The sequence below is a fragment of the Dendrobates tinctorius genome, unplaced genomic scaffold, assembly GCF_039654945.1.
Source record: "Dendrobates tinctorius isolate UK_male_01 unplaced genomic scaffold, ASM3965494v1 ptg000303l, whole genome shotgun sequence".
NCBI lineage: Eukaryota > Metazoa > Chordata > Amphibia > Anura > Dendrobatidae > Dendrobates > Dendrobates tinctorius.
Window position 1 is genome coordinate 949,951 of NW_027361970.1, and position 17,826 is coordinate 967,776.

The window sequence follows — 17,826 nt, forward strand, 5'->3', positions numbered from 1 at the left end:
CTTTTCAGATTGGAGGCCGATGCAGGATGCCCAGCTACTGTAGCGATTGGTAGTTTAACGCTGGTGCCACCACCTTGGGATCAGTCTTGACATTGCAGTCCCTGGCAAGGTGGACAAATTGTTGACAATTCCTGCAGAGGGGAAATATGATATACTATAATGTCTTTCTCAAGCTAAGGCTATTTGCACACGTGTGGAATGCCCGCGGAAATGTCCGTGGGAATTCTGGAATTCCATTCCGCGGGAAATATGCGAGAAATCCGCATTTTAAATTCCCACGGAAAAACTAGCGATTTGCAAGCGTAATTACCTTGCAGAATGCTAGTGTTTTCCAAGCGATCTGTAGCATCGCTTGGAGAACTGATTGACAGGTTGGTCACACTCGTCAAACATAGTGTTTGACAAGTGTGATCAACTTTTTACTATTGAGGCTGCCTATGCAGCATCAGTAGTAAAAAGATATAAAGTTTAAAATAATAAAAAAAATCATGCAGCGTTCCCAGTGATGCCTTGCGACAATGACCTTTGATGATGTCGCGGTCTCGCGGTCATTGTCGCAAGGCATCACTGGGAACGGGACTTACCGGGAGCATCGCTGAGGCCTGGGGATGCTGCAAGAACCACCGGAAGGTGAGAATAACACGATTTTTTTTTTTAATTCTTTTTTTAACAGGGATATGGTACCCAGAGCCTGGAGGAGAATCTCCTCTCTTCCAGACCGTGGATACCATCCGCAAATGTTCCGCTTACTTTTCGCACAGCCACATGCAGAGTAAGCGGAACAATGCATTCCTATGTGTGCGGATTTTCCCACGATTCTGCACAAAGAATGAGCATGCTGCATATTTTTCTGCGATGCAATTCCGCCGTGGAAAAATACGCAGCATTAGCACAGTATGTGCGGAATACCATAGGATTGAATGGGATGCTTTTTTTCTGCGTTTTTGCTGCAAAATCGCGCGTTTTTTAAAAACACAGTGAAAATGCAAAAAAAAAATGCTACATGTGAACACAGGCTAAGGGATATGTGCAATAATATGATAACCAGCCATTAATGCACTTTTTTGAACTGTTGAATTTGTGGGCACCTTTTGTTCTCAAAGCTCTGTCCTGAAGTCTACATTGTGTTGGGGATTCTGTGCAATGCATGATCCGTACCGGTATAATCGCTTCCTTAACTGCGGTATACTAATTTTCTAATATATCTTATAGTATAACCGCCTGCCTGATTGAACCATTTTTGTCTGTACCATCACTGAAAGGGTCCCCGCTATTGTCAAAAGTGGGGTATCATGTTGGACCTGATTACAAGGGTGTTAGATGCAAATAGGTGACTATCCTTTGCGCTGTGATATATCATGTATGGGAACAGTTATCTGTTTTAGGCCGGGGTCAGACTTATATCCCCCCCAGTATACTGGATGCCCTCCTCTGATATCGTGCACGCACCATATGATGGATCAGAGATCGGGTACTACGTACCTTACTGTTGGTCCCTTGCACCCCATGTATGCTCTTTGTTAGGGTCTCTAGACGAGTGGGGGCGCCACTGTGCCGGTCCAGGGTAGGGAGACATTGGTGAAATACTAGGGTGAACCCTCTCCCCCTCCCTATTATTTGCAGACAATAAATGAATGTCGTTTTCTTGTGAGTTGTAATTGTCATTGTTTTCATTTATATAATCTTTCTGTCTAAAAATTACTAATAAGAGTTACGCTTTATACGAGATAACCAGGTTTAAAAAAAAAAAACCCAGAAAAAAAAGAAACTGCAGAATAAGGCCTGTTTCACATTTCAGTTTTTTCTGTCTGTCTAAATCCGCTAAAATAGCGGAAAATGGATCCGCAGGCGGACTGACAGGAACGGGGGACAGCGGATGAGAGAGAGATTTTCTTCCAGCAGCCAGAGTTCAGGGTAAAAGGGAAAATGCGGATCCGTGAAGCAGAAAAACGTTACAGGCTCCGTTCGGTGATCTCAGCGGACGCCAAAATTCTCGCGGATCCGCACAAACACGGACGCAACGGACGATCATCAGTCAAAATCCGCCCACAATGCAAGTCAATGGGGAAAAAACGGAACCGCAAAGGGAAATGGCGGATCCGTTTTATTTTTTGCAAAACGGTGGATTTTGACTGATGGTGACAAACGGAAGTGTGAAACAGGCCTAACAAACCGACTTCAGCATCGCCGCGTGACATGATACGGCTCAGTGAGGCTGATCGGTAGCAGCGGTGGTCGTCACGTGATCCGCCCGCAGTACACGCCGCAGCTGGCGCTCAGGGCTCCGTAGCTTTTATCCATCGCATCATCAGACCACGCCCACCTGCGATAGGTCTAGGAACCAATCAGCTATGCGGGGCGTAGCTCGGTGCACACAGTGCCAGTAACTGCTTCCGCCTGTGCGTAGTGCTCCTTGGTCGCCGGCCGTGTCAGCATGGTGCTGGGCGCCGTGTAACCGTAGCAGCGGGGCCGTCACCTGCTGGCCGGTGATGCGGTTTACGCGGTCGGTTCTCACCACATTAGTGTCTCGATTCGTTGCTGGCAGCTACAGGTTCCCGCCACTCCCGGCCGTCAGAGCGTGTGCCGGCATGTCAGGGGTCATGGAGCAGCGCATGGTGTGGGTGGATCTGGAGGTGAGAGCTGCCGCTGTGTGGCGCAGGAGATGCGGGGGGCATTCCCGGGGCTGCTGCACGGGGTCGCGGTATTGTAAGCAATGCACTGCTCCCTCCGCTTCTCTGCTGACAGGCTGCAGCGGTGACTACAGTGAAGATGGCCGCTGGAGCCAATCATTGAGCTCTGCATTTCTCTACAAAATACAAATCACCACCGAGCTCAGTGATTGTCTGCAGCCAAGAGCGCTACAGTACAGTGTATAATTCCGCCACAGTGCCCAGAACGCTGTATAGTGCCACCACAGTGCCCAGTACGCTGTGTAATGCCGCCACAGTGCCCAGTACGCTGTATGCTGCCGCCACAGTGCCCAGTACGCTGTATGCTGCCACAGTGCCCAGTACACTGTATAATGCTGCCACAGTGCCCAGTACACTGTATAATGCTGCCACAGTCCCCAGTACACTGTATGATGCCGCCACAGTCCCCAGTACACTGTATGATGCCGCCACAGTGCCCAGTACACTGTATGATGCCGCCACAGTGCCCAGAACACTGTATGATGCCGCCACAGTGCCCAAACACTGTATAATGCCGCCACAGTGCCCAGTACACTGTATAATGCCGCCACAGTGCCCAGTACACTGTATAATGCCGCCACAGTGCCCAGTACACTGTATAATGCTGCCACAGTTCCCAGTACACTGTATAATGCCGCCACAGTGCCCAGAACACTGTATAATGCCGCCACAGTGCCCAGAACACTAAAATACCGCCACAGTGCCCAGAACACTGTCTAATGCCGCCACAGTGCCCAAACACTGTATAATGCCGTCACAGTGCCCAGAACACTGTAAAATACCGCCACAGTGCCCAGTACACTGTATAATGCCGCCACAGTGCCCAGTACACTGTATAATGCCGCCACAGTGCCCAGTACACTGTATAATGCCGCCACAGTGCCCAGTACACTGTATAATACCGCCACAGTGCCCAGAACACTGTATAATGCCGCCACAGTGCCCAGAACACTAATGCCGCCACAGTGCCCAGAACACTGTATAATGCCGCCACAGTGCCCAGAACACAGTATAATGCCGCCACAGTGCCCAGTACACTGTATAATGCCGCCACAGTGCCCAGTACACTGTATAATGCCGCCACAGTGCCCAGTACACTGTATGATGCCGCCACAGTGCCCAGTACACTGATGCCGCCACAGTGCCCAGTACACTGTATGATGCCGCCACAGTGCCCAGAACACTGTATAATGCCGCCACAGTGCCCAGTACACTGTATAATGCCGCCACAGTGCCCAGAACACTAATGCCGCCACAGTGCCCAGAACACTGTATAATGCCGCCACAGTGCCCAGAACACTGTATAATGCCGCCACAGTGCCCAGTACACTGTATAATGCCGCCACAGTGCCCAGTACACTGTATAATGCCACCACAGTGCCCAGAACACTGTATAATGCCGCCACAGTGCCCAGAACACTGTATAATGCCGCCACAGTGCCCAGGACGCTGTATAATGCCGCCACAGTGCCCAGAACGCTGTATAGTGCCGCCACAGTGCCCAGAACGCTGTATAGTGCCACCACAGTGCCCAGGACGCTGTATAATGCCGCCACAGTGCCCAGTACACTGTATAATGCCGCCACAGTGCCCAGTAAACTGTATAGTGCCGCCACAGTGCCCAAACGCTGTATAATGCCGCCACAGTGCCCAGTACACTGTATGAGGCCGCCACAGTGCCCAGTACACTGTATAATGCCGCCACAGTGCCCAGTACACTGTATAATGCCGCCACAGTGCCCAGTACACTGTATAATGCCGCCACAGTGCCCAGTACACTGTATAATGCCGCCACAGTGCCCAGTACACTGTATAATGCCGCCACAGTGCCCAGTACACTGTATAATGCCGCCACAGTGCCCAGTACACTGTATAATGCCGCCACAGTGCCCAGTACACTGTATGATGCCGCCACAGTGCCCAGAACACTATATAATGCCGCTACAGTGCCCAGTACACTGTATAATGCCACCACAGTGCCCAGTACACTGTATGATGCCGCCACAGTGCCCAGTACACTGTATGATGCCGCCACAGTGCCCAGTACACTGATGCCGCCACAGTGCCCAGAACACTATATAATGCCGCTACAGTGCCCAGTACAATGCCACCACAGTGCCCAGTACACTGTATAATGCCGTCACAGTGCCCAGAACACTGTAAAATACCGCCACTGTGCCCAGTACACTGTATAATGCCGCCACAGTGCCCAGTACACTGTATAATGCTGCCACAGTGCCCAGAACACTGTATAATACCGCCACAGTGCCCAGAACACTGTATAATGCCGCCACAGTGCCCAGTACACTGTATAATGCCGCCACAGTGCCCAGTACACTGTATAATGCCGCCACAGTGCCCAGTACACTGTATAATGCCGCCACAGTGCCCAGTACACTGTATAATGCCGCCACAGTGCCCAGTACACTGTATAATGCCGCCACAGTGCCCAGTACACTGTATGATGCCGCCACAGTGCCCAGTACACTGATGCCGCCACAGTGCCCAGTACACTGTATGATGCCGCCACAGTGCCCAGAACACTGTATAATGCCGCCACAGTGCCCAGTACACTGTATAATGCCGCCACAGTGCCCAGTACACTGTATAATGCCGCCACAGTGCCCAGTACACTGTATAATGCCGCCACAGTGCCCAGTACACTGTATAATGCCGCCACAGTGCCCAGAACACTGTAAAATACCGCCACAGTGCCCAGAACACTGTCTAATGCCGCCACAGTGCCCAAACACTGTATAATGTCGTCACAGTGCCCAGAACACTGTAAAATACCACCACAGTGCCCAGTACACTGTATAATGCCGCCACAGTGCCCAGTACACTGTATAATGCCGCCACAGTGCCCAGAACACTGTATAGTGCCACCACAGTGCCCAGGACACTGTATAATGCCGCCACAGTGCCCAGTACACTGTATAATGCCGCCACAGTGCCCAGTACACTGTATAGTGCCGCCACAGTGCCCAGAACGCTGTATAATGCCGCCACAGTGCCCAGTACGCTGTATAATGCCGCCACAGTTCCCAGTACGCTGTATAATGCCGCCACAGTGCCCAGTACACTGTATAATGCCGCCACAGTGCCCAGTACACTGTATAATGCCGCCACAGTGCCCAGAACGCTGTATAATGCCGCCACAGTGCCCAAACGCTGTATAATGCCGCCACAGTGCCCAGTACACTGTATAATGCCGCCACAGTGCCCAGTAAACTGTATAATGCCGCCACAGTGCCCAAACGCTGTATAATGCCGCCACAGTGCCCAGTACACTGTATGATGCCGCCACAGTGCCCAGTACACTATAATGCCGCCACAGTGCCCAGTACACTGTATAATGCCGCCACAGTGCCCAGTACACTGTATAATGCCGCCACAGTGCCCAGTACACTGTATAATGCCGCCACAGTGCCCAGTACACTGTATAATGCCGCCACAGTGCCCAGTACACTGTATAATGCCGCCACAGTGCCCAGTACACTGTATAATGCCGCCACAGTGCCCAGAACACTGTATAATGCCGCCACAGTGCCCAGAACACTGTATAATGCCGCCACAGTGCCCAGGACACTGTATAATGCCGCCACAGTGCCCAGAACGCTGTATAGTGCCGCCACAGTGCCCAGAACGCTGTATAGTGCCGCCACAGTGCCCAGAACGCTGTATAGTGCCGCCACAGTGCCCAGTACACTGTATAATGCCGCCACAGTGCCCAGTACACTGTATAGTGCCGCCACAGTGCCCAGAACGCTGTATAATGCCGCCACAGTGCCCAGAACGCTGTATAATGCCGCCACAGTGCCCAGTACACTGTATAATGCCGCCACAGTGCCCAGTACACTGTATAGTGCCGCCAGAGTGCCCAGAACGCTGTATAATGCCGCCACAGTGCCCAGAACACTGTATAATGCCGCCACAGTGCCCAGTACACTGTATAATGCCGCCACAGTGCCCAGTACACTGTATAATGCCGCCACAGTGCCCAGTACACTGTATAATGCTGCCACAGTGCCCAGTACACTGTATAATGCTGCCACAGTGCCCAGAACGCTGTATAATGCTGCCACAGTGCCCAAACGCTGTATAATGCCGCCACAGTGCCCGGTACACTGTATAATGCCACAGTGCCCAGTAAACTGTATAATGCCGCCACAGTGCCCAAACGCTGTATAATGCCGCCACAGTGCCCAGTACACTGTATGAGGCCGCCACAGTGCCCAGTACACTGTATAATGCCGCCACAGTGCCCAGTACACTGTATAATGCCGCCACAGTGCCCAGTACACTGTATAATGCCGCCACAGTGCCCAGTACACTGTATAATGCCGCCACAGTGCCCAGTACACTGTATAATGCCGCCACAGTGCCCAGTACACTGTATGATGCCGCCACAGTGCCCAGAACACTATATAATGCCGCCACAGTGCCCAGTACACTGTATAATGCCACCACAGTGCCCAGTACACTGTATGATGCCGCCACAGTGCCCAGTACACTGTATGATGCCGCCACAGTGCCCAGTACACTGATGCCGCCACAGTGCCCAGAACACTATATAATGCCGCTACAGTGCCCAGTACACTGTATAATGCCACCACAGTGCCCAGTACACTGTATAATGCCGTCACAGTGCCCAGAACACTGTAAAATACCGCCACTGTGCCCAGAACACTGTATAATGCCGCCACAGTGCCCAGTACACTGTATAATGCCGCCACAGTGCCCAGAACACTGTATAATACCGCCACAGTGCCCAGAACACTGTATAATGCCGCCACAGTGCCCAGTACACTGTATAATGCCGCCACAGTGCCCAGAACACTAATGCCGCCACAGTGCCCAGAACACTGTATAATGCCGCCACAGTGCCCAGTACACTGTATAGTGCCGCCACAGTGCCCAGAACGCTGTATAATGCCACCACAGTGCCCAGAACGCTGTATAATGCCGCCACAGTGCCCAGTACACTGTATAATGCCGCCACAGTGCCCAGAACACTGTAAAATACCGCCACAGTGCCCAGAACACTGTCTAATGCCGCCACAGTGCCCAAACACTGTATAATGTCGTCACAGTGCCCAGAACACTGTAAAATACCACCACAGTGCCCAGTACACTGTATAATGCCGCCACAGTGCCCAGTACACTGTATAATGCCGCCACAGTGCCCAGAACACTATAATACCGCCACAGTGCCCATAACACTGTATAATGCCTCCACAGTGCCCAGTACACTGTATAATGCCGCCACAGTGCCCAGTACACTGTATAATGCCGCCACAGTGCCCAGTACACTGTATAATGCCGCCACAGTGCCCAATACACTGTATAATGCCGCCACAGTGCCCAGAACACTGTATAATGCCGCCACAGTGCCCAGAACACTGTATAATGCCGCCACAGTGCCCAGAACACTGTATAATGCCGCCACAGTGCCCAGTACACTGTATAGTGCCGCCACAGTGCCCAGAACACTGTATAGTGCCGCCACAGTGCCCAGAACGCTGTATAGTGCCACCACAGTGCCCAGGACGCTGTATAATGCCGCCACAGTGCCCAGTACACTGTATAATGCCGCCACAGTGCCCAGTACACTGTATAGTGCCGCCACAGTGCCCAGAACGCTGTATAATGCCGCCACAGTGCCCAGAACGCTGTATAATGCCGCCACAGTGCCCAGTACACTGTATAATGCCGCCACAGTGCCCAGTACACTGTATAATGCCGCCACAGTGCCCAGTACACTGTATAATGCCGCCACAGTGCCCAGAACGCTGTATAATGCCGCCACAGTGCCCAAACGCTGTATAATGCCGCCACAGTGCCCAGTACACTGTATAATGCCGCCACAGTGCCCAAACGCTGTATAATGCCGCCACAGTGCCCAGTACACTGTATGATGCCGCCACAGTGCCCAGTACACTATAATGCCGCCACAGTGCCCAGTACACTGTATAATGCCGCCACAGTGCCCAGTACACTGTATAATGCCGCCACAGTGCCCAGTACACTGTATAATGCCGCCACAGTGCCCAGTACACTGTATAATGCCGCCACAGTGCCCAGAACACTGTATAATGCCGCCACAGTGCCCAGAACACTGTATAATGCCGCCACAGTGCCCAGGACACTGTATAATGCCGCCACAGTGCCCAGTACACTGTATAGTGCCGCCACAGTGCCCAGAACGCTGTATAGTGCCGCCACAGTGCCCAGAACGCTGTATAGTGCCGCCACAGTGCCCTGAACGCTGTATAGTGCCGCCACAGTGCCCAGTACACTGTATAATGCCGCCACAGTGCCCAGTACACTGTATAGTGCCGCCACAGTGCCCAAACGCTGTATAATGCCGCCACAGTGCCCAGTACACTGTATGAGGCCGCCACAGTGCCCAGTACACTGTATAATGCCGCCACAGTGCCCAGTACACTGTATAATGCCGCCACAGTGCCCAGTACACTGTATAATGCCGCCACAGTGCCCAGTACACTGTATAATGCCGCCACAGTGCCCAGTACACTGTATAATGCCGCCACAGTGCCCAGTACACTGTATAATGCCGCCACAGTGCCCAGTACACTGTATGATGCCGCCACAGTGCCCAGAACACTATATAATGCCACCACAGTGCCCAGTACACTGTATGATGCCGCCACAGTGCCCAGTACACTGTATGATGCCGCCACAGTGCCCAGTACACTGATGCCGCCACAGTGCCCAGAACACTATATAATGCCGCTACAGTGCCCAGTACACTGTATAATGCCACCACAGTGCCCAGTACACTGTATAATGCCGTCACAGTGCCCAGAACACTGTAAAATACCGCCACTGTGCCCAGTACACTGTATAATGCCGCCACAGTGCCCAGTACACTGTATAATGCCGCCACAGTGCCCAGAACACTGTATAATACCGCCACAGTGCCCAGAACACTGTATAATGCCGCCACAGTGCCCAGTACACTGTATAATGCCGCCACAGTGAACAGAACACTAATGCCGCCACAGTGCCCAGAACACTGTATAATGCCGCCACAGTGCCCAGTACACTGTATAGTGCCGCCACAGTGCCCAGAACGCTGTATAATGCCGCCACAGTGCCCAGAACGCTGTATAATGCCGCCACAGTGCCCAGTACACTGTATGATGCCGCCACAGTGCCCAGTACACTGTATGATGCCGCCACAGTGCCCAGTACACTGATGCCGCCACAGTGCCCAGAACACTATATAATGCCGCTACAGTGCCCAGTACACTGTATAATGCCGCCACAGTGCCCAGTGCACTGTATGATGCCGCCACAGTGCCCAGTACACTGATGCCGCCACAGTGCCCAGTACACTGTATGATGCCGCCACAGTGCCCAGAACACTGTATAATGCCGCCACAGTGCCCAAACACTGTATAATGCTGCCACAGTGCCCAGTACACTGTATAATGCCGCCACAGTGCCCAGTACACTGTATAATGCCGCCACAGTGCCCAGTACACTGTATAATGCCGCCACAGTGCCCAGAACACTGTATAATGCCGCCACAGTGCCCAGTACACTGTATAATGCCGCCACAGTGCCCAGAACACTGTATAATGCCGCCACAGTGCCCAGAACACTATAATGCCGCCACAGTGCCCAGAACACTGTAAAATACTGCCACAGTGCCCAGAACACTGTATAATGCCGCCACAGTGCCCAGTACACTGTATAGTGCCGCCACAGTGCCCAGAACACTGTATAGTGCCGCCACAGTGCCCAGAACGCTGTATAGTGCCACCACAGTGCCCAGGACACTGTATAATGCTGCCACAGTGCCCAGTACACTGTATAATGCCGCCACAGTGCCCAGTACACTGTATAGTGCCGCCACAGTGCCCAGAACGCTGTATAATGCCGCCACAGTGCCCAGTACACTGTATAATGCCGCCACAGTGCCCAGTACACTGTATAATGGTGCCACAGTGCCCAGTACACTGTATAATGCTGCCACAGTGCCCAGAACGCTGTATAATGCTGCCACAGTGCCCAAACGCTGTATAATGCCGCCACAGTGCCCAGTACACTGTATAATGCCGCCACAGTGCCCAGTAAACTGTATAATGCCGCCACAGTGCCCAAACGCTGTATAATGCCGCCACAGTGCCCAGTACACTGTATGATGCCGCCACAGTGCCCAGTACACTATAATGCCGCCACAGTGCCCAGTACACTGTATAATGCCGCCACAGTGCCCAGTACACTGTATAATGCCGCCACAGTGCCCAGTACACTGTATAATGCCGCCACAGTGCCCAGTACACTGTATAATGCCGCCACAGTGCCCAGTACACTGTATAATGCCGCCACAGTGCCCAGTACACTGTATAATGCCGCCACTGTGCCCAGTACACTGTATAATGCCGCCACAGTGCCCAGTACACTGTATAATGCCGCCACAGTGCCCAGTGCACTGTATAATGCCGCTACAGTGCCCAGTACACTGTATAATGCCACCACAGTGCCCAGTACACTGTATGATGCCGCCACAGTGCCCAGTACACTGTATGATGCCGCCACAGTGCCCAGTACACTGTATAATGCCGCCACAGTGCCCAGAACACTATATAATGCCACCACAGTGCCCAGTACACTGTATAATGCCACCACAGTGCCCAGTACACTGTACAATGCCACCACAGTGCCCAGTACACTGTATAATGCCGCCACAGTGCCCAGTACACTGTATAATGCCACCACAGTGCCCGAACACTTTATAATGCCGCCACAGTGCCCAGTACACTGTATAATGCCGCCACAGTGCCCAAACGCTGTATAATGCCGCCACAGTGCCCAGTACACTGTATGAGGCCGCCACAGTGCCCAGTACACTGTATAATGCCGCCACAGTGCCCAGTACACTGTATAATGCCGCCACAGTGCCCAGTACACTGTATAATGCCGCCACAGTGCCCAGTACACTGTATAATGCCGCCACAGTGCCCAGTACACTGTATAATGCCGCCACAGTGCCCAGTACACTGTATAATGCCGCCACAGTGCCCAGTACACTGTATGATGCCGCCACAGTGCCCAGAACACTATATAATGCCACCACAGTGCCCAGTACACTGTATGATGCCGCCACAGTGCCCAGTACACTGTATGATGCCGCCACAGTGCCCAGTACACTGATGCCGCCACAGTGCCCAGAACACTATATAATGCCGCTACAGTGCCCAGTACACTGTATAATGCCACCACAGTGCCCAGTACACTGTATAATGCCGTCACAGTGCCCAGAACACTGTAAAATACCGCCACTGTGCCCAGTACACTGTATAATGCCGCCACAGTGCCCAGTACACTGTATAATGCCGCCACAGTGCCCAGAACACTGTATAATACCGCCACAGTGCCCAGAACACTGTATAATGCCGCCACAGTGCCCAGTACACTGTATAATGCCGCCACAGTGAACAGAACACTAATGCCGCCACAGTGCCCAGAACACTGTATAATGCCGCCACAGTGCCCAGTACACTGTATAGTGCCGCCACAGTGCCCAGAACGCTGTATAATGCCGCCACAGTGCCCAGAACGCTGTATAATGCCGCCACAGTGCCCAGTACACTGTATGATGCCGCCACAGTGCCCAGTACACTGTATGATGCCGCCACAGTGCCCAGTACACTGATGCCGCCACAGTGCCCAGAACACTATATAATGCCGCTACAGTGCCCAGTACACTGTATAATGCCGCCACAGTGCCCAGTGCACTGTATGATGCCGCCACAGTGCCCAGTACACTGATGCCGCCACAGTGCCCAGTACACTGTATGATGCCGCCACAGTGCCCAGAACACTGTATAATGCCGCCACAGTGCCCAAACACTGTATAATGCTGCCACAGTGCCCAGTACACTGTATAATGCCGCCACAGTGCCCAGTACACTGTATAATGCTGCCACAGTGCCCAGTACACTGTATAATGCCGCCACAGTGCCCAGAACACTGTATAATGCCGCCACAGTGCCCAGTACACTGTATAATGCCGCCACAGTGCCCAGAACACTGTATAATGCCACCACAGTGCCCAGAACACTATAATGCCGCCACAGTGCCCAGAACACTGTAAAATACTGCCACAGTGCCCAGAACACTGTATAATGCCGCCACAGTGCCCAGTACACTGTATAGTGCCGCCACAGTGCCCAGAACACTGTATAGTGCCGCCACAGTGCCCAGAACGCTGTATAGTGCCGCCACAGTGCCCAGGACACTGTATAATGCTGCCACAGTGCCCAGTACACTGTATAATGCCGCCACAGTGCCCAGTACACTGTATAGTGCCGCCACAGTGCCCAGAACGCTGTATAATGCCGCCACAGTGCCCAGTACACTGTATAATGCCGCCACAGTGCCCAGTACACTGTATAATGGTGCCACAGTGCCCAGTACACTGTATAATGCTGCCACAGTGCCCAGAACGCTGTATAATGCTGCCACAGTGCCCAAACGCTGTATAATGCCGCCACAGTGCCCAGTACACTGTATAATGCCGCCACAGTGCCCAGTAAACTGTATAATGCCGCCACAGTGCCCAAACGCTGTATAATGCCGCCACAGTGCCCAGTACACTGTATGATGCCGCCACAGTGCCCAGTACACTATAATGCCGCCACAGTGCCCAGTACACTGTATAATGCCGCCACAGTGCCCAGTACACTGTATAATGCCGCCACAGTGCCCAGTACACTGTATAATGCCGCCACAGTGCCCAGTACACTGTATAATGCCGCCACAGTGCCCAGTACACTGTATAATGCCGCCACAGTGCCCAAACGCTGTATAATGCCGCCACAGTGCCCAGTACACTGTATGATGCCGCCACAGTGCCCAGTACACTATAATGCCGCCACAGTGCCCAGTACACTGTATAATGCCGCCACAGTGCCCAGTACACTGTATAATGCCGCCACAGTGCCCAGTACACTGTATAATGCCGCCACAGTGCCCAGTACACTGTATAATGCCGCCACAGTGCCCAGTACACTGTATAATGCCGCCACAGTGCCCAGTACACTGTATAATGCCGCCACTGTGCCCAGTACACTGTATAATGCTGCCACAGTGCCCAGTACACTGTATAATGCCGCCACAGTGCCCAGTGCACTGTATAATGCCGCTACAGTGCCCAGTACACTGTATAATGCCACCACAGTGCCCAGTACACTGTATGATGCCGCCACAGTGCCCAGTACACTGTATGATGCCGCCACAGTGCCCAGTACACTGTATAATGCCGCCACAGTGCCCAGAACACTATATAATGCCGCCACAGTGCCCAGTACACTGTATAATGCCACCACAGTGCCCAGTACACTGTACAATGCCACCACAGTGCCCAGTACACTGTATAATGCCGCCACAGTGCCCAGTACACTGTATAATGCCACCACAGTGCCCGAACACTTTATAATGCCGCCACAGTGCCCAGTACACTGTATAATGCCGCCACAGTGCCCAGAACACTAATGCCGCCACAGTGCCCAGAACACTGTATAATGCCGCCACAGTGCCCAGTACACTGTATAATGCCGCCACAGTTCCCAGTACACTGTATAATGCCGCCACAGTGCCCAGTACACTATATGATGCCGCCACAGTGCCCAGTACACTGTATGATGCCGCCACAGTGCCCAGTACACTGTATAATGCCGCCACAGTGCCCAGTACACTGTATAATGCCGCCACAGTGCCCAGTACACTGTATAATGCCGCCACAGTGCCCAGTACACTGTATGATGCCGCCACAGTGCCCAGAACACTGTAAAATGCCGCCACAGTGCCCAAACACTGTATAATGCCGCCACAGTGCCCAGTACACTGTATAATGCCGCCACAGTGCCCAGTACACTGTATAATGCTGCCACAGTGCCCAGAACACTGTATAATGCTGCCACAGTGCCCAGTACACTGTATAATGCCGCCACAGTGCCCAGAACACTGTATAATGCCGCCACTGTGCCCAGTACACTGTAAAATACCGCCACAGTGCCCAGTACACTGTATAATGCCGCCACAGTGCCCAGTACTCTGTATAATGCCGCCACAGTGCCCAGAACACTGTATAATACCGCCACAGTGCCCAGAACACTGTATAATTCCGCCAAAGTGCCCAGAACACTGTATAATGCCGCCACAGTGCCCAGTGCACTGTATAATGCCGCCACAGTGCCCAGTACACTGTATAATGCCGCCACAGTGCCCAGTACACTGTATAATGCCGCCACAGTGCCCAGTACACTGTATAATGCCGCCACAGTGCCCAGTACACTGTATAATGCCGCCACAGTGCCCAGTACACTGTATGATGCCGCCACAGTGCCCAGTACACTGATGCCGCCACAGTGCCCAGTACACTGTATGATGCCGCCACAGTGCCCAGAACACTGTATAATGCCGCCACAGTGCCCAGTACACTGTATAATGCCGCCACAGTGCCCAGAACACTAATGCCGCCACAGTGCCCAGAACACTGTATAATGCCGCCACAGTGCCCAGAACACTGTATAATGCCGCCACAGTGCCCAGTACACTGTATAATGCCGCCACAGTGCCCAGTACACTGTATAATGCCACCACAGTGCCCAGAACACTGTATAATGCCGCCACAGTGCCCAGAACACTGTATAATGCCGCCACAGTGCCCAGGACACTGTATAATGCCGCCACAGTGCCCAGAACGCTGTATAGTGCCGCCACAGTGCCCAGAACGCTGTATAGTGCCACCACAGTGCCCAGGACGCTGTATAATGCCGCCACAGTGCCCAGTACACTGTATAATGCCGCCACAGTGCCCAGTAAACTGTATAGTGCCGCCACAGTGCCCAAACGCTGTATAATGCCGCCACAGTGCCCAGTACACTGTATGAGGCCGCCACAGTGCCCAGTACACTGTATGAGGCCGCCACAGTGCCCAGTACACTGTATAATGCCGCCACAGTGCCCAGTACACTGTATAATGCCGCCACAGTGCCCAGTACACTGTATAATGCCGCCACAGTGCCCAGTACACTGTATAATGCCGCCACAGTGCCCAGTACACTGTATAATGCCGCCACAGTGCCCAGTACACTGTATAATGCCGCCACAGTGCCCAGTACACTGTATGATGCCGCCACAGTGCCCAGAACACTATATAATGCCGCTACAGTGCCCAGTACACTGTATAATGCCACCACAGTGCCCAGTACACTGTATGATGCCGCCACAGTGCCCAGTACACTGTATGATGCCGCCACAGTGCCCAGTACACTGATGCCGCCACAGTGCCCAGAACACTATATAATGCCGCTACAGTGCCCAGTACAATGCCACCACAGTGCCCAGTACACTGTATAATGCCGTCACAGTGCCCAGAACACTGTAAAATACCGCCACTGTGCCCAGTACACTGTATAATGCCGCCACAGTGCCCAGTACACTGTATAATGCTGCCACAGTGCCCAGAACACTGTATAATACCGCCACAGTGCCCAGAACACTGTATAATGCCGCCACAGTGCCCAGTACACTGTATAATGCCGCCACAGTGCCCAGAACACTAATGCCGCCACAGTGCCCAGAACACTGTATAATGCCGCCACAGTGCCCAGTACACTGTATAATGCCGCCACAGTGCCCAGTACACTGTATAATGCCGCCACAGTGCCCAGTACACTGTATAATGCCGCCACAGTGCCCAGTACACTGTATAATGCCGCCACAGTGCCCAGTACACTGTATGATGCCGCCACAGTGCCCAGTACACTGATGCCGCCACAGTGCCCAGTACACTGTATGATGCCGCCACAGTGCCCAGAACACTGTATAATGCCGCCACAGTGCCCAGTACACTGTATAATGCCGCCACAGTGCCCAGTACACTGTATAATGCCGCCACAGTGCCCAGTACACTGTATAATGCCGCCACAGTGCCCAGTACACTGTATAATGCCGCCACAGTGCCCAGTACACTGTATAATGCCGCCACAGTGCCCAGAACACTCTAAAATACCGCCACAGTGCCCAGAACACTGTCTAATGCCGCCACAGTGCCCAAACACTGTATAATGTCGTCACAGTGCCCAGAACACTGTAAAATACCACCACAGTGCCCAGTACACTGTATAATGCCGCCACAGTGCCCAGTACACTGTATAATGCCGCCACAGTGCCCAGAACACTGTATAGTGCCACCACAGTGCCCAGGACACTGTATAATGCCGCCACAGTGCCCAGTACACTGTATAATGCCGCCACAGTGCCCAGTACACTGTATAGTGCCGCCACAGTGCCCAGAACGCTGTATAATGCCGCCACAGTGCCCAGTACGCTGTATAATGCCGCCACAGTTCCCAGTACACTGTATAATGCCGCCACAGTGCCCAGTACACTGTATAATGCCGCCACAGTGCCCAGTACACTGTATAATGCCGCCACAGTGCCCAGTACACTGTATAATGCCGCCACAGTGCCCAAACGCTGTATAATGCCGCCACAGTGCCCAGTACACTGTATAATGCCGCCACAGTGCCCAGTAAACTGTATAATGCCGCCACAGTGCCCAAACGCTGTATAATGCCGCCACAGTGCCCAGTACACTGTATGATGCCGCCACAGTGCCCAGTACACTATAATGCCGCCACAGTGCCCAGTACACTGTATAATGCCGCCACAGTGCCCAGTACACTGTATAATGCCGCCACAGTGCCCAGTACACTGTATAATGCCGCCACAGTGCCCAGTACACTGTATAATGCCGCCACAGTGCCCAGTACACTGTATAATGCCGCCACAGTGCCCAGTACACTGTATAATGCCGCCACAGTGCCCAGAACACTATAATGCCGCCACAGTGCCCAGAACACTGTATAATGCCGCCACAGTGCCCAGGACACTGTATAATGCCGCCACAGTGCCCAGAACGCTGTATAGTGCCGCCACAGTGCCCAGAACGCTGTATAGTGCCGCCACAGTGCCCAGAACGCTGTATAGTGCCGCCACATTGCCCAGTACACTGTATAATGCCGCCACAGTGCCCAGTACACTGTATAGTGCCGCCACAGTGCCCAGAACGCTGTATAATGCCGCCACAGTG

At 53.0% G+C, this 17,826-nt stretch overlaps 1 protein-coding gene across 2 annotated transcripts in view; it reads left to right on the plus strand.

The window, feature by feature from the left end:
- The first annotated feature begins 2,368 nt into the window (after positions 1 to 2,368).
- REXO2 (RNA exonuclease 2) overlaps positions 2,369 to 17,826 on the plus strand; it is a 52,961-nt gene continuing 37,503 nt past the window's right edge. Inside the window, exon 1 of one of the 2 annotated variants that reach the window (XM_073560714.1) lies at positions 2,369 to 2,633. In XM_073560714.1, coding sequence (XP_073416815.1) covers positions 2,490 to 2,633 — 144 coding nt within the window. In that variant the 5' untranslated portion in view covers positions 2,369 to 2,489. The remainder of the gene's footprint in view (positions 2,634 to 17,826) is intronic. The other variant, XM_073560715.1, reaches the window with a different exon arrangement.